Below are 25,997 nucleotides of genomic sequence, written 5' to 3'. Positions count from 1 at the left end.
GTTAAGTTTGAAATGAATAAATTGGGCAGACGATCAATAGTGGAAGTCGGCCAAAACCCTGAAGCTGGTAGCTGAAGCTCAAACAGTGCGGTCCAAGTTCAAAAAAGCAGGCCCAGGTGCAGTCCAGTCCAGCCCAGGTGCAGGCGGAGGCTAGAGGCGGAGACCAGAGGGACGACGGGAGTTGGCGTTTTGTCGTCGTCCACTCCGGACAAGGACCCGCTGCACCAGGCTTGCTCATGTGCTCATTTTGAGACGGGGAGGCAGGCGCTAAAACTCGGCAAGCGGAAGTCAAAAGCCAATGGACGCTGGCTGTTCCTGCCGCTCTTGTCAAGCTGTGCCCAGGTCCTGCCAGCTGGAGCTGGAGAGTAGGAGTAGGAACAGCAGCTACCTTACTCGGGCTCTCTGTCGTTGGTCAGTACTTGCTGTCGTTCTGGAGATGCGTCTGCGTGCCTACCCTACCTTGCCTTACCCTACCACGTACCTTTGCCTTTGCATTCGATTGCCTTTTGTTTCTTGGGTTTGGACCGCATCTCGCTCTGCAGCCTGTCCCATGTTCTCCGTCGAGCTATGTCCTCCCAACAGGAAATGCCCTCGAGTTGCCTTTTCGTGGGGGCAGCCAGGTTAGGTACCAGACCGGTTGATGCTTGCTGCGGCAGGAAAGGCCCACAATCCCCGAGTTATCTCTTTCTTGCCTGAACATGACAACCCACGCCACTGTTACCATTGCATACACCTTGATCAGAAGCCCGTTATATGACTTCTCTCCTTCCACATCGTCAATCATGTCACTCATCTTGTTCTCCTCCCTACCAAGGTTGGTTCTTCGTACTCCAGGTCTCTTGTCAGTCCCCTCCCACGGGGGATTCTCATCTCACGCACGGTGTACCTTGGGTTAAGACGGGTCGTACCCACTAATACACACGAATGCCGCTGTCATTCGCCAGGGTACCGTCGGGTACCTCTGACCTGCTGACCTGCTGAGTCTTCCCATGCGTACCGGCCCAGTACACACATCCGAGGTGGTTAAGGCAAGCACTAACCGAAGTCCAATGCGCCTCGAGGCCGGCTTGCTGAGCGGCGCCCGATTCTGCAGGGTCCAATGCTCGCACGGTTTTCTCTACCTCAAGTCGAAATACCGTAGTCTACCTTCCGTCAACACCTGCCACCGGGCCGCTCGCAGAGTATTTGCTTCCCCCTATTGAAAAAGCAAGAAGCAGACGCTGTCGGGGCCAGCCCTGTACATTTTGTTGGACAGGCCATCCCCGACTCAGCACAACAGCGGATCTCCCAGATCGGAAGACCAAGGCAGTGAGTGTTAAGACAGCCGCAAGGCAGGGCCACAGGGTTGGGTATCGCCACCTCTGACAACAGATGGAGGTCTCGTTAACTGCAGGGTCAAAATCAAAATATGAGTGCATGTTGCCCTTACACTGCAGCCAATTTTATCTCGACACATCCATCTGGAAACAAGTCCACAAGCAATGGCAAGTGCCAGCCTTTAAGGTCAATTTCTCAATCCACAGTTCATCACATGGCAACCCAAAGCACAGGCTGTTCAGCTGTGATCGCTTCTCTTTGTCGCTCTCCCATGCATAAGGCAGACGTTGCACAGCTCTACTGGTCTCATCTAGGCTGGCTGGTCACCAGCACGACCTCTCATCCCAGGCTGCGGGCGGATGAAAAGCACAGCCACCGGTGCAGCAAGTTGCAGATCCCCTGGCCGTCTGCTTGGTGGCAGAAGACTTTTCATGTTTTTTTCCTTCTTTGATATTGGGATTCGCCCGCAGCACACCTCATGCACTCGGATGGAGTCGCACACGCCCTGGTGGTTTCTGACGTTTTGTTCGACCGTCTTGAAATGCATGAGCAGGGATATGCTCACTGGGTTAACCTCGCCGAGCCACGAGAAGGAGGGGGATGGCTGGATGGATGGGGAGGGATAGAGCTGGTGCGCTGGTCAGAGCTCCAGCGGCTTGGTGCGTGCTCTGCTTTGGGAGACTAAGACTGCGGGAGAAAAGGGGAAAGCAAGCAATTGCATCTCCCCTTGAACGGAATTGAGCAGGACTATCCTCATCTAGTTGTGGACTAATGGCTTTTCTTCCTTGTGGTACGGACACTCTGCGTCGGCTCTGGCTCCTAGAATTCTGGATCCTCCTTCTCGTAATATTCCCAACCCCGCCAGAGAGACTCGCCCAAAGTCCTATGACGACGTGCCCATGTGTGGAGGAAACGACCAAGTGCGGGGGGGGAGGACGTCGAGCCCAAGGAGGAGTCTTGCTTGTGGCTCTCGTCTCGTTGAGGAGGGGCGGATGTGGGGCCGCGGTGGTGGTGTTTCTCCAAGGCCACAGAAACTCTCAGTACGAATACCCCAGCAATTCATTAGCGAAATCAAGTGGTGATGAAAGTGCATCACAACACCAATCCTGTCAGTGTATCTGGGTCAGAGCTAAGTGGAGTCTCTAGACGAACCGTTTGCCGATTCCCCCCCATGATGGTAAGATCGACATATCTGGTTGAATTGTCCCTCCGTTGGGGATCGAGATGCAGCGGCTAAGGCCCAGAGCTCAGTACAGGGCCCTGCAACCAATAGGTGAAGCCGTGGCCAACAAGCAGGCCTACTTGACGATGCGAGGAAGTGGTATCCGTACTCAGGGACGATCCCATTGGCTTTCATCAACTAGTGTAGTTGTCTGTCAGACTGTTTTGTGGTTGCGGCAGTCGAGCCAAAACAGCCACTTCTCATCCAACCGTGTCTACAAGTCTTCTATCTATGCAAGCGCATCGGATTTAGAATGCTTGTAACACGAGGGTGAACAGGCGAGCGTCAAACTCCAGCAAAGAACGCTGCCACGTATTGGATCTAGCCAGATACATTGCTTCGCAGACTTTGGCCGTTGTGCTCCAGCGGTTTGGTTGCCCTGTTCAATATGATGTTATCGTGAGATGCCTACACGTCACGGCCAGTCCAAGCTCCTGCTCTTTGTTTGGCGCTTGGGTTTCAACAGAACGTGCGCCCAAACCTTGCAGCAGCAGCAGCAGCGGGAGGGGCAAAGGCGAGCTTGTTGGATTATTCAGGTCTGAGCCGCATTTACCATTGAGCCTCTTCAAGGCCAATCGGGATGATTCAAGTTTCTTGGTTGGAGCAAGCAGCAACAACAAGTATGTTTGCGTCTGCTTGTACCGGCGTGATAATGAACCCTCCGGCTACAAGGACTTCTGTTCGTCACGTTGCTCTTGCCAGGTGCCTGGTTGCAGTGTGCCCTCGAGGGGGGCCTTGTCCTACGGCCCCATAAAATCGCGTGTTGGTAAGGCAGGTTCGAGGATGCATATTACCTAAGCCCAAAGCATGTGACATGCTTCGCCGTAGGCCAGGCTGGCCAGCGGCGGGATGTCATCCAATGGCAGGGCCTAGCCCGGCGGCGGGAAGGGAAGGGAAGGAGGGGGGTTGCAAGCTGGGCCCAGTGGGCCATGAAGGAGAACTGCAGGTTTTGGTGGGTCTTGATGGGCCAAAGGTGGGAACTGTTAACGAAGGTACCTGACCCTCTTGCGCCGCAGCCCCAGGGTTCGGTTGTCTTTTTCTGGATACAAACAGGTCTCATGACCTTCTCATGCGACGCTAATGACAGTTTTTAGGTTCACCTGGGCCACAAGAGGTCAGCAGCATCTGATCATTTTTCTCTCGTGGCTCCTGGTCCTCTTGTTTTTCACCACAAGTGAGCCTGAACCCGGCCGTTTTAGACAGATGAGTTGACTTGGGAAATAGGCTGTCACTGCTGCCGCCTTCCACATTATACCAAGAACGGAGGAAGCCTTGAAAAAGGGGAACGACGCATCTAGACCAACTGGTGCAGAGCTGCCCAAAATAACAAAGGAAGAAAAACGAGCGAGCCTCTATTCTGGCAGCACTTAGCCATCACTGACGAATGACCGAGTGGTCATTACAATTGGCGTTGGAAACCTGGGATCGATAGCAATGGTCGCAACAACGATAGCCTACCTGGTAACAAGCATCCGTGTCCGAACCTCTTCTCGTCTCTGTCTGCTCTCTGCTACGATACTGCACCTGGCGTCTAAACACGATCTGCCACCACCACCACCACAACAGTAATCCGTCCTCGAGCTATTCTTCGTCATCGCACGCGGAGCCCATCAAGCCCAGCACTGTCCACCACCGCCACCCACCCACCACCAAATGACCCCCGCCGCCCCGGCACCCAATCTGCACCCGGTGCCTTGTCTTTGCCGAACTGAAACCTCCGACGGGCAGCCTGGGAACCATGGACACACAATGTGCCCTAGCTCTGAATAAGCCGCATTTTGCAGCATTCCTACCGTTAATCCCGAGAGCCCTCGGGTTGAGGTCGTCTTCACTACTGCTGCCCATCAAATAATAGGCGAATACCTTGCCTCATCGTCGGGTCATGCTTGGATGGCCTGAAGCAATTTATTGAAAGCTGTGGGCTGTCCTGACTAATCGGTGACTTTTCAGTCGCTGTTGGCGCGTTGGCTTGTCCCTGCAGCTGTCTTGTCGCCTGGATTGGTCGGTGGCCATATTGCTGCACTCGTGTCGACAATTCCGCCCCTGCGGTGCGGTATTAACTGGCAACCACGTCTTCTCAAGTCACGTTTGGGGATCGCAACAGCTGGCCGATGCTAGGTCTGTGGTACCGTGGCTGGCCCGCCCCCGACCGACCCGACGTCTAGTTCTAGCGTATGTTGGGTTGTCCGTTTACCTGATACGTTCGATCCGATGGCCTTTTTTTTTCACGGCCACGTGAGCCCAAGGTTGCTATACTTTGTACAGGCATGGATGCGCTTCATCACGGCCTTGCTTGACTTGCATCAAGGCCTGCAGGGCATTTTGGGAAGGGGGCTCCATTCCTGTTGGTTGAGACGCACAGACGGAGCTTGTCGTTGGACCTCCCCGTGTGCGAGTTCCCATCCAGCCCCTGCTACGCACCCATTGACTGGCCTGCTTGGCCTTGATCCGAATCCCTGAGCCGTACTGGAATGCACTACATCTCGTCACCGCGTCCCTCTCACGGCAGCCGCATGGCCCTAGCCTTTCCTCCATCCCGCCGCCAACCTACCTAGCCTCCATCGGGGGAAGGGAGGGACATGGGTGGACGCTCTATTCATGGGATGCGGCACTCAGCGAACGGCAGGCGGACCATGAAAGCCGGCCGTCGTTCGTGTGGCTGTTTCCAACGTGGCACTCTACCACACAGCCCAAATATCCCACCAAGGCCCCCTCAAGCCTACCCGCTGAGGACACAGGAGATATCTGACAACAGCTGTTTTCCCAGCCGCATGTCCCCTTCTGCCTTCCGGAGCGTGCAACACGGCCGACACTCAGTTATCTCCGGCCCCCTGGGTCAACTAGTAACCCCCTCCCCCCTTCTTCGGTGCACCATGGCCGAGGGTACTTGGCGGACACCATGTCACACGCTTGATGAGTGGGGACGCAATTGCCCGAAAGAGAGCGCTGCACGAAAAGGATGGGAAAGATGCTGCAATGAGAGTATGCACGCCGTCTTTCAGCGGCGATGTTGCTGCTGCTGCTGCTGCTCCCTTTCGTCACACCTTTTCTTGGTTCTAAGTCGGGATGGGGCTTGATTGCACCCTACACCAGTTATGCAGAACAGGACCCGAATTGATGTTAGCTCGATTGCGGCTCTCATCATTGGATAGTTCGTCAGCAGACCTCTCCCTTTGCCATGGGTATGCCGAGTTGCAACGGCCACCTGCAGCCGCAAGAATACAATGGGGCCATGGCCGCTTTGTGTGCCGAACAGTCGAATCATCCCAGACTGTTCCAACCTCTTACCCATAATTCTGGATCGGGTCCTCATCGGTGAGGGCCTCGGGCAAGCAGCATGCAAGCAGCACGAGACCCATCTGGAGTCACCGATTACCAAACTACCTATGTTGATGGAGGAATTACGAATGCTACCAAATAGGCCATGGAAAGGCCATCATATTGTCTGTCACAAACTCCACGGAAATAAGACCGGCACGCCAAACACCGCAAGGGTGATGGTTTGTGGTACCAACAAACGTTTCGTCAGCAAACTCCGCTAAAGCCACTGCTTCAAACCAAACAGTCATGGTGCAACTCCAGCTTACTTCACTTCAATGTAAAGGGTACTCGGATTGATATTCTCTGCACACGCCTTCTGTTACAGAACGCGTGGGTAAGGTCGAGTTGGATGAGCCTTGTGTTATCTGTTCATCAAATTGAGGGTGCCATTCCGCATGTATCACAACTCAATTCCAGGGGACAACGTGAAGACCAACTTGACTTGCCAATCCAAGTTCGATTACAGTCGATTACAGTCTTACTACTCCGTACGAAGGAAAAAAAACTCCGAACCTCTTCAAGTCATTGCGTCACATGAACATGGTGCACCCGTTGCAGGCAAAGGTTTTCTGGGTCAAGTTCCGCTGCTAGTTGGACAGACGTCTGCAAAAGACTCCTTAGCAAAAAGTGGCGTTTGGGATTGTGCCAACTGCCAGTACTTCAGGGGTAAGCTCGAGCTTCATGTCAACCACTCCCAAACAAGGCTTTGGCACCACGAGCCTATCAAGAATTAACTACGGCTGCTTCTGAGCTCAAGAACTTGTGAAGGATCGATCTCGACACACCCTCTGAAGCATGGGCAGAACTAGTCTGAGTCAACCCCAGCAGAGATGATGTCGGGATGAGTACCGATGTCATGAGATTCCTCAACATATCTCCCGAGGTCACCGAGGCATTTCGGTGTGTTGATCCCTGTGGCGCTTGGATCATTTAGCAGTCGTTGCTTCTCACCGACCGCCGCTAGCAAGGTGTGCGGATGCATATCAGACGGATTAATACTATTCTGACAGCATGCGTTGGATGAGACCCTCGAACAGTCGCGAACGAGGCAGGGTATATGGTGCAGTGGGTGTCGACACTTGTGGTATCCAGGCAATCTAGTAGAGGCATGGCGTGTCTCCAGCACCTTTTCGACCTTGTAATTTCTCTAGATGTTGAATCCTCCAACCTAGGCCAACGGGTTCGATGTCCGCATCGGTTAAAGCTGTGGGAGGAGCTTCTGAGCCTACCTGCCTGCCTTGCCTGATTAGGTTCACAATCTTCAGCAAGGTGCGTGCATTTTTATTGGAATTTCATCTCGCAACTGATGGTGGTCAAGCCGCAGCGGATGTGCACACCACCTCAACGTCGCAGTCATGCACCAACCCTCATCATATGACACTAAGACTAAGACTCCTCTTTCTCTTCGATTCCCGTCATCACCAATATTCCCCTGGACATTGCACCCACGAGACCCAGCATTGACTGCAGTCGTACGACCTATCAATGACAACGCCCTGGGGGACAATCTTGCAGAATGCGAGCCCGTGTTGCCCATCACAGATTATCGGAGATCGCCAGTCCTGCCGTGACTATTACGAGCCCGCCGCCACAAAAGATCAGCTACCAATCTGCATAGGAAGGTCTGAAGTAACACAGCCTGGCTGGTGGCCTGCGAGGTGCTGTGTCTCTTCTTCTTTGGGCGACCTGCTTTCTGAGCTAAACCCGTATGACCGCCACCCAAATCGATCCCTGCACCGGCACGATACAGGTCGATGCCGACATGGTTGTTTTGCTTTGCCCCTTTTGAGAGGTTGTGCTGCAGAGCTTTGTGTCACAACCACAGAGATATTTTATTACCTGCATCATCGAATTGCTTCAAGAAAGCCTCGTTGCAGCATGCTATTAGCTCTTTCGGGAACCAGCTGTATCGCCCCGTCCAGGTGGTGCCATCGACTCCTCCCGATGGCTTGCTGTTTCACTCCCTGTAGAATCTTCAGCTCCTCCCTCGCATCAACCTTGGCCCCTGCTTTTGCACTACTATGAGCATAAGTTCCAGCTTCGTGGGCAGTTGACTCTCCACCAAACACCGGTGAGACCCGAAGGGAGCCACCCGTCTATGGAAGCGTAGTCAACTTTTGGTCCCGTTTTCTGTCGTAGCACCGACACCATGGAAGGAAGAGGTAGGCAGTTGGGTGATGGCTCCTTTGGCTAAACGAGGTTCCTCCACGTGCCTCATAAACTATGCTGCTGCCGTCTAAGAGCCGCGTTTGTCGTGGCACCTCACGCATGCCGCTGACCCCAAGTGGCCCATCTCCCGCCCAACGGGATCGGCAGGAGGCGGTCCCCGAGCTCGGGGCTGAATACCACCTGCCGATGGCGGATAGTTCTGCAGGCCCGGGAGTGCAAGATCCCTCCCTCTTTTTTTTAATCTTCTTGTCGCAGACTGTTCAACATCTGCGTGTCCAAGTTTTTATTTGTTGTCCTGTCAGGGCGCAACGGTTTTCTTTCCTCACCTGCGGGTTGTTGATGGGTGGCGGGAAAACAAAGGCTTGGGTCTCCCAACAAATCTCTTCACCGCTACAATGCTGGCCGAGGGGCTTGACAACCGGGCTGTGTTTTCTTGTAGATTTAGGGAGCCCTGGTTACGGTACTGTGAGACAGGTGTCTAGGTTCCGCTCGGAGGTCTGGAATTCTTCTGTCTCTGAACTTTCCTTCTGCGCCGCTTCGTCTCGTCGGATGGAATCCGGTGTCTCGTCGGACCAGGGGCCGACATGTTTGGAATTCCCAGACGGCCAGTGCCGTTGGGGGTGATTCGGGCCGGCAAGCTCAGCTCAACGTTCCATGGCCGGAACCCGAGTGGCTTGCTACAACTACCCAGGGTAATCTTGGCCGGGCCGGTCCGTAGGGGAGTTTGTGTGTGCCCCTGCTTGTGATATGGCTGCGATAAGCCCTGCGTGTTGGCCGTTCCCCTTGCTTTGATACCTCTCTGCTGCTCCCAATGAGGAGACGGCTATAAGCTCAAGGCCTCACCCTTGATCTACCTCGGACTGGATCTCCACGAGGGCTGCTTTGAACAACACAGGCGTCCATCTATTGGTCATGCTCTGCTTCACATAGGATGGCAAACTGTTTCCCTACCCCCTGCCCTGTTCACCATTCGGCTTTCTGCTTCTTCAATGGAGGGAGTCTTGTGGAATGAGGCAGTATGTAAAATCTCAAAGTCCAGGGTGAAGCTTGACTTGCTGGCTTGTATGTTAGTCATTAGGTCGCCGTTGAAGCGTTTGCTCCTGAGACGGATTCCTTAGAGAGCTGTAGATACTCTGCACCCTTCTAGTCAGCGAGCGGAATACGATGACAGGCGTGTCTTGCTTGTAAAGACAACTCCATGGCGTACTGAAGATTGGCAAGTACTGTTCTCTGTCGTCGATGGCGACTCGGCCGTGTGAAAGAGAAGGACGACACCAGGCGCAGTCCGCGCAGTCCGCGCAGCCGAATCTATGGTTCGGGGACACTGCTATGTACTGGGTCGTCGGCCCTCGAGTAGACTATACCTGAGAGCCAAGATAAGAAGGGGTTGCACGCACTTTGCAGGGACATTTCAGATCGCCGGCTGGCCTCATCCCGACACGTTTTTGGAGGTTTGGTTGCCAGCTCGAGCAAGCAAGCGCGGACTGGAAGTGATAATAAAACCTTTGGGCAAGTTGTCTTGTTTCCTTGGGCCCGCCGTAATGAATATGTCGTATTCTAGCGGCGTTGCTAAAGGAGGACGTGCTCCACACGAAGACCCGAGTACACCTGCAAGAAACAAATTCCGTGATGACGTAGTTGTAGCTGGCGCCGTTTATTGAGTGAACAGGCAACTGAATGAACAGTCAAGGGTGTCATCCGTCTGAACATCTCACGGCATCAAGCAATTCCACTCGAAGAGCTGGATGATCTTGACGACCAGACAGATACAGAAGATCACAGCACATTCGATCTGCTCGACAGTGATATACCACAGGAGCACACCACGGAGCTCTTCATCGAACACGGGGTTTTCGGCTACAGGAGAGCGTGGCTAGATACAGAGACCCGTGGTCTGCGGTGACAGTGACGCTCTCGCGTATACCCTCCTGGTTGACCAAAGGTTGCCCGACCGAAGTAGAGGAACAAACCTGGAAATTCCGATTCTAGCCACCACTCAGTTGCCGCTCCATATTGGCATTATCCTAGCCACACAAAGCTCTCGGAGTTCACAATAGAATCGCTGGAATCGAGGGCAAAGCAGTCCCACAAGCGTCTCTCACGAAAAGCGAGAGAATTCCAAAACAGAAGACGTGGCTATCGACTGCATCGGGGAGGGTGGCGGCCCTGCCGGCGCGTTTATCAGAGGGAGCTTCCTTGAACCGCGCAACGCGACGCTTCTCGTGCTCGAAGGACGCCGCGCACCCTTCCCGATGTTCGTCCATCTTTGCATCCTGCCTTCTAACCCTCCCCCCCCTCTCCCACGAATTCACACAGCCTCACGCCGCGGCGTGATAACGCGGGCCACGTAGTTCAACCCCTGAAGACGTGCCAGAGAGGGCGTCGCCTGGTCTTCTGTCGTCCCGGGTGTCATCTGTATTCAGCCTACATGTATCCAGGCTGCGCGGTCAGGTGGATGCCTCTCCAAAGCCTGCCGTACAAAGTTCACAATGGCGTCAGGCAGCTCCAACGCCGAATCCCAGGCTCTCCGTACTCTCACGGAAAACAGAGCACTCGTAGCGCGTGGGCAGCCAATCCCGAGGATGCCTGATTTATCCCTGGGGAGACGGCAGTCGCCAGTCCAGCGGAAACGGTGGGCGTGACGTAGTCGGCCACTTCTTCGTTCAGCGGCGGCTAGGAAACATAAAGTCGATTATATGCACAATGTGAAACCAACAGTTGAAGACACTTAAGACACTCGGCTTGGTCAAATGCGATCGTATTATCTGGACAAACGACTTCCATGTTAGCAGAGCTTGCAGATAGCGGACTGGCGAGGAAGCTTTGTAAAGTAAATAAAAAAGCCCACATAAGAAATGTAGACTATTGCCATGCCGACAACGTCAAAACCTATGCGCCCCGGATGTTTCATTGCTATAATTACAACACACGCGGTCCCCGTCATCATCATCCCGATCCCGATACCGGCCCATACAGTTTCTCAATCGATTTCAAAAGGAGGGCCCCCAAGCTAACGTCGTCCAGCACCCCCAGGGGTCCTCCAGTTGCTTTCCCGTTTTCGCAGAGGTAACGAACTTGCTTTACAACGCAAGGTTGTAGCTGTACTCGTCCTCCATATTCTGGCTGATCCAGAGCACGACGCTGCTTAGCCCAACCAGCGCATTGGCAACCACGTTCTCAATGCCCATACCCAGCGCTGGCATCTGCACGTCCTGCACCACAAACTTGAGCACAAACACCGTGACTCCGCCCGCCATGCCGCCGGCCAGGGCCGCGAAGCCCAGGAACAGCACGACGCGCGCCTTCCACGCTACCCCGTTTCCGCTGTACGAAAAGCTGTCGGCGGAGAGCCGCGCCTTCTCTACCGAGTTGATGATGAGCATGCCCAGGGACGAGAAGATGAGGGGCAGCCAGTCGACAAAGGTGATGTGCGTGTCGGAGCCGTTCTTGGCCGACTTGGACCAGACGGCCGAGTCGAGCATGACATAGAATGCGATGGAGAACTGGCGCGAAAGTAGATGCGTTAGCTGGGGATCGTTTGCGGATTGATGCACGGGGAGGTTGTGGTGGAGGGGTGAGGGTGGGGGGAGGTTCGACGTCGGAGGCAGCAGCTACGTCAATGTTCTCGAGGGAATTGTGTATCAAAGAAGGCTTACCAGAGCTCCTGCGCCGTAGACGCCAAAGTTGCGTGCCCAGACGCTGTTGAGCCACTCGGGCTTGCGGAACTTCCAGAGGCGCTCCTCCTCCATGGCTGCGGTATGTGAGGTCGGGGGGTTGGGTTATTGCGAAGGTAGGTAGGTTAGCTGATGGTAGCTCGACGACGTCGCGGACGACCCGGTCGAGAGGTTTGTTGGTTCTTTGGTCTGGACGGAGCGGAGCGACCTTTAGGTGCTCGCTATTATTTTATAGGGGGGGCGGGTGTTGACCGTGGGTGATGAGGTTCGACAGATGAGGGTTTGGCCGGTGCGGTCGTCGGCGATGTTGCTCGGTGTAAGGCTGGAAGGTGACGAAGGCTCCGGATGCTGGCCGCCTTGACGTTGCTCCGGCGCAGCTGAGGCGTCACAGTTCCACTCCCCTGTCCCTGTCCCGGAGCTTTGCCGTGATATCACGTGACTCTATTTATAGGTCACATGACTCGCTCGCCTTTGTACCCTTTTTTGCGATGGGTGGCTTTCTGGGCATCTAGGCAAGGGACGCTATTTGATATGGAGTGAATTCTCGTCAGGTTTGAAAGCGATAGAAGTTGCCAAGGCCTGTAAATATCGGAGACAACCGCGATCCGTGGTTGGGCGATTTGGTTCTCAACGGTTTGTGACGTGAATGTGATTGCAAGTATCTCGCCTATCCCACCACCAGGTTCATCTCGTGTACCTTGCTTTCCGCCACTGCATTATGAGCCTAGGCCCATGGAAGATGCTGAGCACGACAAGTCGCCGTGGATCACCCCTCGTAGATCTGCTCGGTGCGGTCCGGCCTATCGCCATGTTCTAGACTCATACTGACCCCCGTTGACACCCCGCAAACACGAATCGGTCCCGGCAGCACAAAATACGAGGAAATGAGGGGCCCTTCTGCCGCATTCCGAACCTACGCACGCAGGCACTAAGCCGATCTTTCTTCGCAAAGGCACAAGGAGGCAAGCATATAATACGATATAGTAAAGGCCGTCACGGCCGACCTATATTGAGGACTAATCCTACGCCCATGTCTCGGAGCGCTCGAGATAACAAGTAGTCAAAAGGTCCTAATAGTACACTAACAATTACTGGCACGCCTGCTAATACCAACCCACGAGATTGTTGCCGCATACACTTCCACCAAGAGCATGGGCTGTGTCCTCCCATCTAGAAGCAACCAAAAGCACTTCTTGAAGTGGCTGGAAAAGACAGGATGGTGCAAATGTACATATGCCGCGCAGCTATGTCCATAGACTGCAGAATACTCAGAATGGAAAAACAACCATTTGATGCATTCCCGTCCGGGCCCTTTCCAGAGAGAGCCTAAGAGAAAAAAGAGTAGAAAAAGACATGAAAAAAAAAGCCCAGCCGCCGTGTTCCCTGATGCTCAAAAAAGTCTTCAATATTGTATGACCCCCTGCGGACATCCTCTCATAATGATTAGAGCCACGGACGCCTCAAACGCCGATGTTTTGCTGTATGACGAGTCTTGTCGCGTAACAAGACCCCGAGAGTAGGGAAAACCGTATCGTCGTTCTGTCGTATCCAGTTTTGCACACTTTCTAAATCTCGATCTCCTTCATGGGCTCCTCCGACACCTCGGGCTGCTTGCCATTGGCCTTGCCGTTCGTCTTGTCGGCAGGGTTCGCGTTCTCCTTGCCTTCGCTCTTGGCAGTTTCAACGTGGGACAAAAGCGACACGCGGGAGCCCTTGGGGGTATCCTCGCTTGGTCGGGGAGTCTCAACTTCGACAAGCTTCGTTGGCTTGAGGCCGTTGGTCTGCAGCTCCGGCAGAGCGGCTTCCTCGGCCACTCTCGCAAGAGGGCTAGACTTTCCATAGCCCGGGCGAATGGGACTCGCCATCGGAGATGTACCTCCCAATCGCTGCATCGACCGTCCTCGCGATTCGCCGTTGGGTTCGGTGGTTGTCGGGCTCGCGTAGGGGGAGTTGGCGCCAGAGCCGGCCGGGGATCCGGCTCTGTTGTTGGGCACAACTGACTTGCGCTTCGCAGCTCTGCGGCCGTACTTTTGGTCCATGCGCCATCGCAGAATGCCGAAATAGGGAGGCTCAACACGCGTCTCCTTAAACTCCCGCAACTTGAGCTCGTTGGTTTCCTCATCCACAAACCACTTACCACTGGAAAGGTCGTCCGCAACCATTGCGATGAAGTGGGCCCAAGATCGTGCGATGACGTATTTGGTGTCGTAGTCGCGGCCGAAGAGAACAATCTGTCCCCAGCTTCCACTAGGGCCGGGAGCAAGATCCACGGCCAGGTTGTTTCCACCCCAGTCACGCACAAGAGGGATCCAAGCCGGGTGAGCGTAGGATCGTTGCACTGCATTGGGAGGAACACAGTCTTGACGAGCGATGAGGTCCTGTCGCCACGACGCATTGTTGGGGGCAGCAGAAGAGGCGGGGGTTCTGCTGGAGGACGCCTCGCTGCTGCTGCCGTGAGTCTTGGAGGGAACGGCGGGCCTTGCGTAGGCCGCCTCCGAAAGAAATTCCTGGTTGACCTTGCGCCACTGATCCCATTCCTGAACAATTTCCTCGCAGTCAAGCAACATGGAGCCGAAGATGATGCCAGTGGGAAGCCCCAAGCGCTCTTGGCCGTCATGGACCATCAGTGACTCTCTGACGTCCAGGGGCAAGGAGCAGTCCAGCTGGTGCTCCAATTCGTTGAGATCGTTGTCGGTGCAGCCCTCGCAGAGCTGGTCCCACAGCTCAGGGTAATGCTCTTCAGCCCACGCATCAATCTTCTTCCACGAGTGAGAAACGGGAGGGGGAGGCGGGGCACCGTCCTGGAAGGACTGCATCGGAACGTCCCCTGGACTTTGTAGCTCGAACCCATCCTGCTGGCTCTCGCGTCGAGCAGATTGAGATCTCAGACCAGGGGAGTAGGGCGCGGCTGAAGGGTTGGGGCTAGTCGGGGTGTACGGTGGCATGCCACCGCCTTGGTAGCTGTTCTCGCGAGAGAATCTATTGTAGTCGTCGGCGAAGGGGGAAGAGACATCGGCGCGAGATTCGGAGGCAGTCGCGACGGAGGTGAGGATTCCACTCTGCCGATTCAGAGGGACGTGTCGACCGGTTCGGTGGGGGGAGTCAACGGTAGAGTCTAAAGGACGTCAGTTTAAAAATGAAAAGTGTTTGCCAAGCTGTCCAAACGTACGTCGATCGTAGCTGGTAAGGTCGTGCCAGAGAGAGCGGAAAGCCGCACCGAATCTGTCATCGCAAAGTTAATGTCTCGGTCTTCTTGGGCGTCGCGGAAAAAAAGGGACTGGACGGCAAGAAGTTATGTCGACGTACGAAGATGCCATGATTGGCGATGAGGCCCCTGGCCGATTTGATGAGACAATGGTCCTGATCCGGAGCTGCAGGAAAAATAAAATAGGACGCGATCGGCCGGTTGCAGTTGTCGAAAGGTGAAGAAAGAGCAGCGAAGGTCGGGGGGTTGAAGAAAGTTGGGTTACCCCTTTGGTCGCGAGCGTTGAAGTTAGGGGTAACGGGCGATTCGTCAAAGACAAGTAAGACCGGTCGAAGAAAGGACCTTGCTGCGGCCACTAAATTGATCTTGTGCCGCCGTTGTTGACCCGCAATGGAGAGAGCAAGAATATTTGACCGATACACACAGCGAGAGTATGGAGGTGTGACCAGTGAATCGGGTGTTGAGAGGAATATGGTTTCGACACTGCGCGGTCAGGTCAGGTCAGGGGGCGGGCCGCGAGGGTTGGATTGTATGTTTATGTCTGACGGGGCGTGGAATTTTTAGAGTTGGGGATGATGGCGTAGTGAGCCTGTCGCGCTTTCCCACAGTGCTAGTTTGGGTGCAGGTGAAGGACGAGTGCAGTGGCTCCCTATCCCTATTCGTGGTGTAATCAATGTAGCGCAGCGAGGTAGCACGGATAGCTGTGCCTTGGTACCTCATCCAGCAGGACAGGGTTAAGTTGAGCGAAGTCTGGTCTGGTCGGGTCGGTGTGGGTGGTGGTGGATAGCGGCGTAGTTTGTGGCACTCCAGGGGAAGGAAGGAGCCCCAGTGTCAGTTCCCCCCGTTGAGAGTGAGAGGAGGACGCGAAAGAGGAGGAGGAGGAGGGGGTGTGTGGAAGTGGGACTTTCAGAACGGTTTAGGAGAGAAGGGGGTCCCCTGGTCTCTCCTTTCTCATGAAAATAAAATAAAACAACCGGTACCTTCCTTGCTCAAGCAAAGATTAAAAAAAAGCAAGTGGTGCAGCGGCGACCCTAGACAGGAAACAGTGAGAGGCAAGACAAGAGAGAGACAACCCGGGCGCGTTGTTTCTGCGGATTTCCCGAGGTGAGGATTAAGAGCGGTAACGAATTGGCGACACGGAAGCGAGCGGGCAGGCGAGCGTCGGTGAAGTCTACGATGGAGCGGTCTCCTTTTTTCCTTTTGAACTATTTATTTTTATGATACGGCGACGGCAACGTCGACGAGCAAAGGCAACGGTTGGGAGGTGGATGAACAACAGAAGATGACAGAATCCAACGGGATGGCTGGCAAACGGGGAAAAGTTGGCAGTTGGCAACGTCAAGATGAATAGTATCGATAGTAGCACCTTGCATGCATCTCCAAGGAACATTCGTTGCAACCACCGACCACGCTTGCATGCCACCACGGGCACAGATGCCTGTACCTTGGTTCAATCGTCACTACGCACGCTGCGACAGCGGGATGCTGATGCCAAACCAAGCTAGGATTGGGGTTGGGATGGAAATGGGATGTGCAGCAGGACTGGCGCCAGGCTTCACAGCAAGCAATCTGGCAGATTGGCAGATTGGGACTCGGAGATTCGCGCGTCTAGTGGGTGCCGCCCTTTCATGACGCAAAACCAATTGGTAGATAGCTTCGGCCCGGAACCTCATTGCCATTCATTGTTCACGGGCGACGCTGTGCCAGGAAGGGATGGGATTGGGTCGCCCCCCGGCATTGGGGGCCGAATTTGCTGGCAATTGCTCGCTCTCTTTCTCTCTCTGTGCATGTATCTCCGCCGGCCAGATTGTACCACGAGTGACTTGTGGACAGCTGCTCAGGACTCCAGCACTGCCGGGGACCAGGGGCAGAAGATAGGAGACAGGGATGGCTAGGCCTTGTGGACAAGGAATAGCCACTAACGAGGACGCGCCGAAGAGAAGGCGAGTGGGCGTGAGTGGATGGGTGGGAGCCGGACAAGCCATGGTGAGGTGGTGTCGCGGCTCAGGAACGGCGCTGCTTTGTGCAAATGGGCTCTGAGACCCCTGACTACTTGCTAGTAAAGGAACCATTCGCTGTCGCTGATAGAACAATACCTTTGCCACTTGCTGACAGATATCTCGACCGAATGTAGCCGCCTAAGACGCCACACAACCCTCCCCGTTGCTTCTTGTCCCGCTGCATCTACTGGAGCCCGGGCAGCTAGTCAGGAGGTGGAGGTGGTCCCTCTTTCATCGAAGATCTCACCCCAAACGGTCACCTCGACAATACACTTCTTTTCGATTCTCTTTTACGTCGGCGCCCGTGCCCAGTTGCTTGCGCTGTCGTAGTGTACATTGGCCGACCGACCAGGCATCTACATGGTAGCTGGCCGCCGCCCATGGACCGATGTAGTGTATGTATCTCCGTAGCATAAACTGCAATAACACTGGTGGTTTGTTTCCCCTCAAGCGTCCGCTCTTCTCATTTCATCAAAGCTTGGTGGCCTCCACCCCCTTGGGCCGCATCAATTGCCCTCATCTCCAGTTCTGATTACCACAAACAAGCACAAATAAGCACTCGTGTAATCAACTATCCTTCCAACCACGTACTCCTCCTGTACCCGTACATATCTGCGTCGCCCGTTCGTCATCCATCTTGGCCCCAAGCCCCGAGTGTCTCCACGAAGTCTCGGACATGTGCCAGATGGAGAACGAATTGTTCGGGGTTTTCTATGCGGGTTCCATAGACCAGTAGAGCTGAAAGAGAGAAACATTCCGCATTTTCATATGCGCCCCCACCCGAAGCAAGCTGGACCGGCGGGACCGGCGGGACCCTGATTCTACCGCCTTAAATTTTTTTTTTTCCCTTTCTCTCTCTCACCTGTTGCTTAATTGCCTTCTGCCCATGCTTGCCTCACACGCCCATGTCAGGCTGGAAGGTCTTGAAACATGCAGGGCTCGAGAGATAGTGCCGGGTCGCCCAGGCTCCCTCACACCAAATATTTCCGACGTCCAAAGTTAAGTTAGCCTGACTCTGCGGCAAGGTAAAATTAGAGTGATGCGTCGGATTGCAGGTAGTCTGCGCAACAATTCAACTGGCTTGTCCGAGATGCAGACGGAGGCGGCGCTAAACAGGCAGACCAGCAAAGCACCAGGACGTCACCCAGGCGTTGCGCACGGCGACCAGCAGCCAACGGCCCAACTCTGCGCGCTATCTCGATCGCACTTAGAGCTTTGGTGAGGGGGGGCAGCTAACTAGAGATTGGTGGTGGTGAGATGGAGTGGAGGTTACGCGACCTACCCACTAGCGTGAGGGGGGTGAAAGAGCCGGTGGCAGTTTCGTGTGGCAGCCGTCCTCCGCCGTCTGACTGGCCACTGTTTCTTGGTTTTCTTCCTTTTTTCTTGCTTGGCTTGAACCGTTCATCCTTCCCCTTCCTGGGCGGTTACGGTTACGACGTGGGCCATATTGCCACGTTCCTCTAACTCGTTTATGGTCTAGCGCACGACATGCTGCAGCATTTTGCCAGGCCACTCAGCAGTTGCTTCCACTGCTGATTGTGATTTCCCCGGCCGGGCGGCCGGTCGAATTTGGTGTCATGGCTAAATCAATAATCGGGTATCGCCGTATCTACTGAAAAATATTTGCGGCTTTCGCCTTCCCCCCATTTGTTTCAAGGAACATCGGTCTTGGCATATTACGTTCTGAAGTGTCATTCGCCTTCCTGATGGAGTGGTATTGGTGAATATTCAACTGCAAATTCAATAAGCTTTTTGCCGACGTCTGCTTGCATTCTGTAATTTCCTGACTGACTCTCGTTGAGACCCGTTGAGACCCGTTTCGCGATGGAATGGAACCGTTTCATTGACTCGACGTTGGATCCGTCCGTCCCACCCTCACCTGCGGGCATGTCGTCAACTACCAGGGGGCGATCCGCACATCGTGATCTTCCGCTGAACGGCATTGTTCTACCTAAATGACAGCTCTTCCAGCAGTCAGTTGCTGCTACTATCACTGAGATAGCCTTATACGTTGGGAGAAAGATGAATGGCCCCATAGAAGCATTCGAATTATTTTGACTTCACACCTACACAGGCGCGCCAGCGAGGTTTATCAGGCTTTCCCCACCTAGAGGGCAGCTACTGTTTCCTCTATGTCTTGAGCCCGTTACCGACTCTGCCAAGAGGACAATGAGCGCCCAGACCTCGCCTTGAACATTCCAGAAACCTTTCACAGTCTAGCACCATCTTCGGGAGGAAACCTCACGTCTGCAACAGTCCATATCGAAAGTATAAGAATGCTAACAGCATGTGGTGCAAATTGGGTGTGGCTTAAGCTTCAACTTGCCCCACATGACGCCACTGTTCACTTGCCCTTCAATCGCCATTGGCCTCAGTGGGGAGCCCCGATATCAAGTCTTTGAGCAAAAGCCCAGACGGCTCGCTTGGCCATCTACAGACGCCACGATATATTTTTGTCTACCATTGAGTTTGATCGGTTGATAGCCTTCACACACATGGTTCACTGGCAATTCTGATATATAAGCGTGGCCATGCCTCACTCCGGTCAGGATCCATTGTTGTCTATTGAAACTAGCAGAGGCAGGTGCTATCCGCTCGTAGACCCCAACCTGTGCTTCACGCTCATGATGGGCAAAGTACTCACTGGTAGACTTATTCAGTTGCAGTACCAGTTTGGGGCGCCGAATCACCTTGAGACATCGGTTCATGCACGCATACCGGCAATTGTCAGGGCCCATGATGATTCCTGGCAAAGCTGCACGCCGTTCGCTCAGACAGGGATTGAGAAGTGGACATGTTGGTTTCGCAGTCTGATCACAACACGATTTCCTTCTTGTAGCAACCATCTTCTGTTAACGCATGAAAGACATGCAACCTGCAGGTGCATCGTCAAAACCGGCCGAGCACGTATGCAAAAACACCCAGATGTTGCCTCGGGACCGAGCGGGAGATCAAGTGGGCATTGCAGCACCCATCCCGGATAGCTCTTGAAGCAGGACATCCCTAGAGCCCCCCGCTCATGGACTTCGGATGATTGAGCGCGACGTCAACATGGCAGAAACGTCACACGGGCAAGATGGGACGATGCCTGACTTGAGCGGTTGTTCGCAAGCTGTAACGGATTCGGGTGCTGTTTTCCTCGGATTGAAAAGTTGTAGGTCTGTTCGCTGCTCGTTCTCGGCCATCCCGACCTGCCCGTCCAACCTCGGATTATGGCCATGGACAACAAGCTCATGGCAGCTTTGCGACAAGATGTACGTTGTCGATTCGTGGGTTCAAATGGGCGAGCAGCTGGCTGCGGTGTCATGCCTCTCTCCCTCTGTCTTTCCAAAAACAGGCTACCAAAAACTTCACCCCAAGCCACGGGGTCGCCTCATAGAAATCCACAAGACCTCCACTACCCTTGCAATGATGATGGCCTCTGGATGGTTCCCTTATATCGCCGTGAGTTGAGGCGTCTATCATCTCCGTTGCTTACAGTTACCGACGACTGAGATTGGACAATGCATGTAGTCACCCAAGCAACGATGGAGATGCGACAATAGACGAAGCTGAGTGTAAGCAAACTGTCTGACGTTTATGCATTTAAGGAGGAGCAAGCAAACCCGGATGTCAATTGATAGCGAAAAGTACAAACCACGCCCCCCACCTCCGCCCGCCGGTCACCTCCATTTGCCAACCCGCCGCCACATGCAGGTGGTGGCGCCTTTGGCCATTAGCGGCCGTCATATCTGCTGCCAGATACGGACGAGACCTTGGCTGAACATGCCCAATTGCGCGCTTCTGGTTGTGCATGTCCTGTCCGAATGGGGAGGCCCCTCGCCGCAGCCACGGGATCTTGACGACGCGTCACCACCCTCTTCGTTGCCGGCGCCGACGTCCTCGTACAGCCACACAGAGGAAGAGACGACGCAAACGATACCTTGGCTACACAGATGATGATGACGATGGCGATGCTGGTGATGATCTCTCTCTCCTTTCCCGGTCCCCGTCGTACGACCATGCTGTTCCACAGGTACAGATCGTCGAGGGGTGGTTGGGGGCCACCGAAGAGCCGAGCCTCTCATGATTAGGCGCGGGGGGCCGCCTTCTTGCGCTACCTCGGATCACGCCGCTCATGCACGTACAAACACCAAACATTCCATACCGGTAGATGGGAAAGCCCCGCGCCTTGCGCTTTCTGCTGGTCTTTATCCCAAGCCCGAGTGGCTGACAGTTCGTACGCGTGGCAGGCGACGCGAAGGGGACCAATGTCGCTCCTGAAAACTCAATTGCCGCATGTTTCGAAATATGCAGGAGCTATCCCCGTTGGCTTACTTACTTATATGCGGCCATGTAAATCTGTAGCTTGACGCGGCAAACTCGCGGCTTTGCTCTGCCTCGCACCCATCTTAGCATACCGTCGTTGACAAAAAGTTCAAGTTTGATTTGTAACTAATGCGGGTATCTATCGCAACAAATCCAATGCTTATTCAACAAACAATTTTTGGATCATGAACTCGTCATCCCACCTCACCGTTCACTTTGATGTGGAACTCAAGCAAGTGAAGCTACGTCTTCGGTATCAGGCTTGTGAGCCGCCAGCATCAAGTCCCGGTATCTGCCTTGTAGCACTTCCTTCGGGAGAAGATGCAGAATCTCATTCCGCAGCCGTTTCTTATCAAACGGCAGCTTCTCCAGTTTGATGGCCTCCAGAATGTAGCTCACTACTGTATTTGTCTGCAGCGGCGGCTCCCGGAGGATCTTTGCGATGCCCTCGGGATTGAGGTCGTTGTTTTCCCTCCAGATGTAGTATGACCGTACGGCGGACGGCGTGGCACGAAGGGTCTTGATTGATGCTCGGTAGCTGGCCACTTGTTCATCCGCAGCGCTGACCCTCGGATCCTTCTGGGGCCGTTTGGGGGCCACAGCCGCTGCTGCTCTAATGCTCTCTGCGATCGACTCCCCTTCGCCGTCTGGCTCGGTTTCAAGACTCTCTTTGATTGCTTTGAAATGCGCAGCCGAAAGAGTGGCATCAACAGCTTCGGTATTTTCATACATCGTAGGTATAGAGACACCATCCGCAAGTCGGATAGGGAGGTTGAGTTCGGCGTCGTATGGCCGCGGTGGAGTAGGTTCGAGGGCCCCTCGCTTCTCCTCGAGGACGTGGTACAGCTGGAAGCCAGCATATGCATCTGATGCGGAATCTAAGTGTTGTTAGCAGGCGGAACCGGAAAGAGTTTCGGTAGAACACTTACACATTAGCTGGGCCATGTTCAGGGATTGCGACCAGTCGCTTGACCGCACATCTTGTCCTTTGAACATTGGCAGGCCAAGATGTTCTTTGACCAGTATGGCAAGAGGTACCAGCTTTTTATTGATCAGGTCTACACGGCCGTTTTTGGAGTACTTGACGAGCTTATACAGATGGCTGAGCTCGAAGATGCCTTTCGTGTCGACCGCTAGATGGTTCCGCATCCGCGTGCAGTCTGCTTTGATTGCCACGCCAACCTTTCTCACGTCGGGATCCTCCATGATCTTTCGGAACGTGGGCGCGACGAAGTCGTCGTTGGTTGGAAACAAGGCGACATGGAAGAGGGCGATTCGGCTCTCGCTAGCTATCTGGATTAGGGAAATATTCATCTTCGGACCCGAATTTCGGTTCGCATCCGGCGACCATTCAAGGTCGAACCCGATGACTTTCTCATCCAAGAAGTACTGGCATACTCGCTCCATGGTATGCTTGCTTTTACAGTAGTGAACCTTGACCTTTTGCTCACTACCATCCTCAGAACGCCCTCGATAAATTGTGTAAGACCAGAAGGATTCAGCAGAGCCCTCTTGCGCGTTCTGAGCTTCACGGAATGCCTTTAAGGAGACCTTGAAATCCAAGCTTGTGAGAGGAGGATCGGCCGGACCGCTGTTGTCCTCCACCTCGACCGAAGCCTCGCCATCCTTTACGATATCCTTCGCGCCTGCAGAAGGCGCATTGCTGACAAGAACTGTACCCGATGTAGATTGGTATTCTGGAGCCGTCGAAAAGGGCGCGTCGTCGTCGTCGGATTCGACGGGATCGTCAATTGCTTCTGCTGCAAAAGAAGTGGTCTGGCTTGTGGCCGGCGTGGTCGTGTATAAGGAACGTAACATGTCCACCCGCGGGTGCGGGATCTCATCCTGCCTCTTAGATGCGAAGACTATACCGTGGCCGGGGTTCCACAGTTTTCCGTAAGACGAAGGATACATGGTTGAAATGTAGCGCCTGGTAGTATTGTCAACTCGTCATTCGACATCGAGGAATAAGGTGGTTCCGGGTAGGTAACTTACGTTCGAATGTACGGCTTGTGCAATAATTGGAGCTGATGCAGAGTAGAGTTGCTACGTCCGAATAAGTTCATTTCCGCCGTTGGCGAGTGCATATAGAAGGATAATGAAGCGCCATTTTTGCCACCGGGCATGGCGCAACAAATGAAGAACGTGATTCTTCAGGCAGACGCGTCGTGGATGGTGGAGGGGTTCAATTGGGTTTCCGGGTGATTCACGACCTTCAGTGGACCGGTAGGGACGCTGGAGCGTCACCGCTTAGTCATGCGCGCGCAGTCACCTGACATCGTTCCTACGTTCACACCTCTGGTTCACCATCCATCATCTTAAGCTTCGACGTTTGGTGGCATACGAGAACCTCCATATTGAGACGAATATCAACCCATCTGACGCCCATAATCCCTGCGAAACCGCATACGACATTGCAAGAGCAAGATCGTCGCAAGTCTTCCACGTCGGCAAAATCCGGGCGATAAAATGGCGTCCCAACTACTCCCTCTGGGTGAGTGAGCAAGCATGTAAACTTGGGGTTCCGTGGCTAATATATCCAGAACTCATCGACAAGTGTGTCGGATCGAGAATTTGGGTCGTTATGAAGGGTGACAAGGGTATGGCACTCTGTAAGAGCTCCTATGCATCTCGGGCATTCTGACTAGGTGGGACAGAATTCAGCGGCACCCTCCTCGGCTTCGATGACTACGTCAGTAAGTGAACATCAGAACCTGGATTGGGAATCCAACCGAAGAGAACTAACATGTTCGCAGACATGGTGTTGGAGGACGTTACAGAATTGTATGTAGCCATTTTTATCGGAAGAATCACCCCTGCTGACCAAAGGCTAGCGACTACTCTGGGAACCACACCAAGCTCCCCAAGATCCTTCTGAACGGCAACAACATCTGCATGGTATGTCTCACATGAAATCTCATGGATCCTTTGCAAAACTAACAAACACGTCAAGCTTATTCCTGGAGGAGAGGGTCCGGTGACCGCATGAGACACATTCAGAAAAGAAAAAGCATTGTCTCCAGGTAGCTACCCTAACGGGCCGCAGATAGGCGACGAACATCATTCATCAAGGTCTACAGAGGTCTCCCTTAGACGGGTGGTGCCGAGATGGAAGTAGGATGCGTCATGAGTGTCGGAGTCAGGTGGCCTTAAACACCAGAGGACATGCCGCGAAGCAGAGCTTCGAGGGGCTCGCTCTACACAGCCTGCACCAACTAAGATCACGCCAGAAAGACCTGGGGGCATCGCGTATTTAATGACGTAATTCGCAATGATCAGCTTTTTCTCGTTTCGAGAGATATCTAGCCCGAGAGACGAAAACCACGAACGCGAAAACCAGTTATGACGATTCCCCTTGCCATTGTTGGTATCAGACCGTAATCCGTAATGTCCATAGCCGCCCGAACGCCCAAGAAAACAACACGTGACGTAACTCATCCATGCCCGAGTGTTCTTTTACTGGCCCTGTTGGTTGGAACGACCGGCCTCGACCATGCGACGCAGCTCGAATTCACGAGTGAACTCGCGGCTGAGGTGAGACAGGTCCTGCATGAGCTTCTTGATGACCTGGACCAGGGCTTCCTTGGGGGTGATGGATCCGTCGGTCTGGACGCGAATGAAGAGCTCAGATACGTTGGGATGGGAGACTGCCGAAAGAGTCAGTATTCAACACGCCAACAGAAAGCGTGCGACATACTCTTGTAACCAGCCATGAGCACGTTCTTGTGCATCTTGAGGTGCTCGGACAGGAGGTTGCCAAGGGTGTGGTCCTCCTTCTTGAGAACAAAGTCGGACGTGTTGGACATTCCTGTAAACAGGTTAGCTCAGATGAATTACCCCAGGCGCGTTGTTGGCATAACAGCTTACCGGAGAAGACCTTCTCCTCAATCTTCTTCTCGCCATCGGCGAGCAGGAAGAGCTCGAAGCTATCAACATATTAGTATCACCGTCCAGTTTCTATGCTTCCAAGACAGGAGTCCGAACGGGGTAGTAGTAATCTCTCCGTGGCCAGACATAATGATGATTGGTATTCGGGAGGGTTGACAGTGTTGAATGAGGTTGGGGATGTGGTGGTTTGATATGGTGATGTGATCAAACAACAATTTTGGGTGGGCAAAAGTTTGATGGGGGAAGTCCAAATGAGATGGGACACATGAGGAAGGAAGAAAGGAATGAAGGAAGGAAGATGTGGTTTGCACTTGCAATTGCAGGCACTCGTCCTGGCCACGAAAGCGTATGAAGCGTGAGGCCATCGCGAACCAGCAGCCGGCCAAGCAGCCATAGGAGAGGCTCACAAGGCAAAGCTACAGCGGTTCCTGCATCTTGAACAGCCGGCCCATGGCTGCTCCTCGTGCCACACAATTCAGAAGCTTCGAGTTCGACTTACCGATCGGGAGCGTTCATTTTGGTGAGGTTGTGCGAAGGATGGTAGGGATGAGCTGGTGCTGATGGTGCCTAGAGCAAGACGTGGGTGACGTTGGCGATGGCGAGTGGTTAAAAATTATCGCCGCACAGAAGACTGAGTTGTGCCTAGAAACTTTGTGAGTCTCCCTTTGATTATCATTGATTTACAGAGCTTACCTATTTGTTGCAGTTCTTTTTGCGAAACCTCTGAAGTGTATCTACCTCCTTGATGTTTGAGAAATGAATGGTACAGGGTGAAGTGGGTGTGATTGAGAGGTGCTTGCAGTCCACGGGCAGAAGTGAAGGTGGATTCTTGCGGGTGAGCTGCGCCACACATGTCCCGGTGTGGCAGTGCACCCGACTGCACCAGCTCTCTG

The 25,997-nt window shown here is 53.9% G+C and overlaps 5 protein-coding genes across 5 annotated transcripts; 1 reads left to right on the top strand and 4 right to left on the bottom strand.

Annotated features, from left to right (window-relative positions):
• Positions 1–11,109: 11,109 nt before the first annotated feature.
• EsH8_III_000686 (UPF0220 family protein) lies at positions 11,110–11,778 on the bottom strand (the record flags this gene model as incomplete). Its single annotated transcript, XM_083262411.1, has 2 exons — positions 11,110–11,532; positions 11,686–11,778. 2 exons carry the CDS (start codon positions 11,776–11,778, stop codon positions 11,110–11,112), a joined length of 516 nt encoding a protein of 171 aa, XP_083122898.1.
• Positions 11,779–13,268: 1,490 nt separating this feature from the next.
• Positions 13,269–15,020, bottom strand: EsH8_III_000685 (SMI1/KNR4 family protein; the record flags this gene model as incomplete). Its single annotated transcript, XM_083262410.1, has 3 exons — positions 13,269–14,818; positions 14,873–14,925; positions 15,010–15,020. 3 exons carry the CDS (start codon positions 15,018–15,020, stop codon positions 13,269–13,271), a joined length of 1,614 nt encoding a protein of 537 aa, XP_083122897.1.
• Positions 15,021–21,444: 6,424 nt separating this feature from the next.
• Positions 21,445–23,342, bottom strand: EsH8_III_000684 (ribonuclease H-like domain-containing protein; the record flags this gene model as incomplete). Its single annotated transcript, XM_083262409.1, has 3 exons — positions 21,445–22,094; positions 22,146–23,146; positions 23,212–23,342. 3 exons carry the CDS (start codon positions 23,340–23,342, stop codon positions 21,445–21,447), a joined length of 1,782 nt encoding a protein of 593 aa, XP_083122896.1.
• Positions 23,343–23,685: 343 nt separating this feature from the next.
• Positions 23,686–24,205, top strand: EsH8_III_000683 (U6 snRNA-associated Sm-like protein LSm5; the record flags this gene model as incomplete). Its single annotated transcript, XM_083262408.1, has 6 exons — positions 23,686–23,710; positions 23,760–23,816; positions 23,874–23,912; positions 23,973–24,000; positions 24,051–24,114; positions 24,170–24,205. 6 exons carry the CDS (start codon positions 23,686–23,688, stop codon positions 24,203–24,205), a joined length of 249 nt encoding a protein of 82 aa, XP_083122895.1.
• Positions 24,206–24,672: 467 nt separating this feature from the next.
• EsH8_III_000682 (DNA-directed RNA polymerase II core subunit RPB11) lies at positions 24,673–25,620 on the bottom strand (the record flags this gene model as incomplete). Its single annotated transcript, XM_083262407.1, has 4 exons — positions 24,673–24,863; positions 24,914–25,024; positions 25,084–25,142; positions 25,604–25,620. 4 exons carry the CDS (start codon positions 25,618–25,620, stop codon positions 24,673–24,675), a joined length of 378 nt encoding a protein of 125 aa, XP_083122894.1.
• Between the last annotated feature and the right edge of the window lie 377 nt (positions 25,621–25,997).

The sequence above is a fragment of the Colletotrichum jinshuiense genome, chromosome 3 (genome assembly GCF_051148585.1).
Source record: "Colletotrichum jinshuiense chromosome 3, complete sequence".
Lineage (NCBI taxonomy): Eukaryota > Fungi > Ascomycota > Sordariomycetes > Glomerellales > Glomerellaceae > Colletotrichum > Colletotrichum jinshuiense.
Note: the sequence above shows the minus strand (reverse complement) of the source record. Positions and strands in the feature narration are given on the sequence as shown.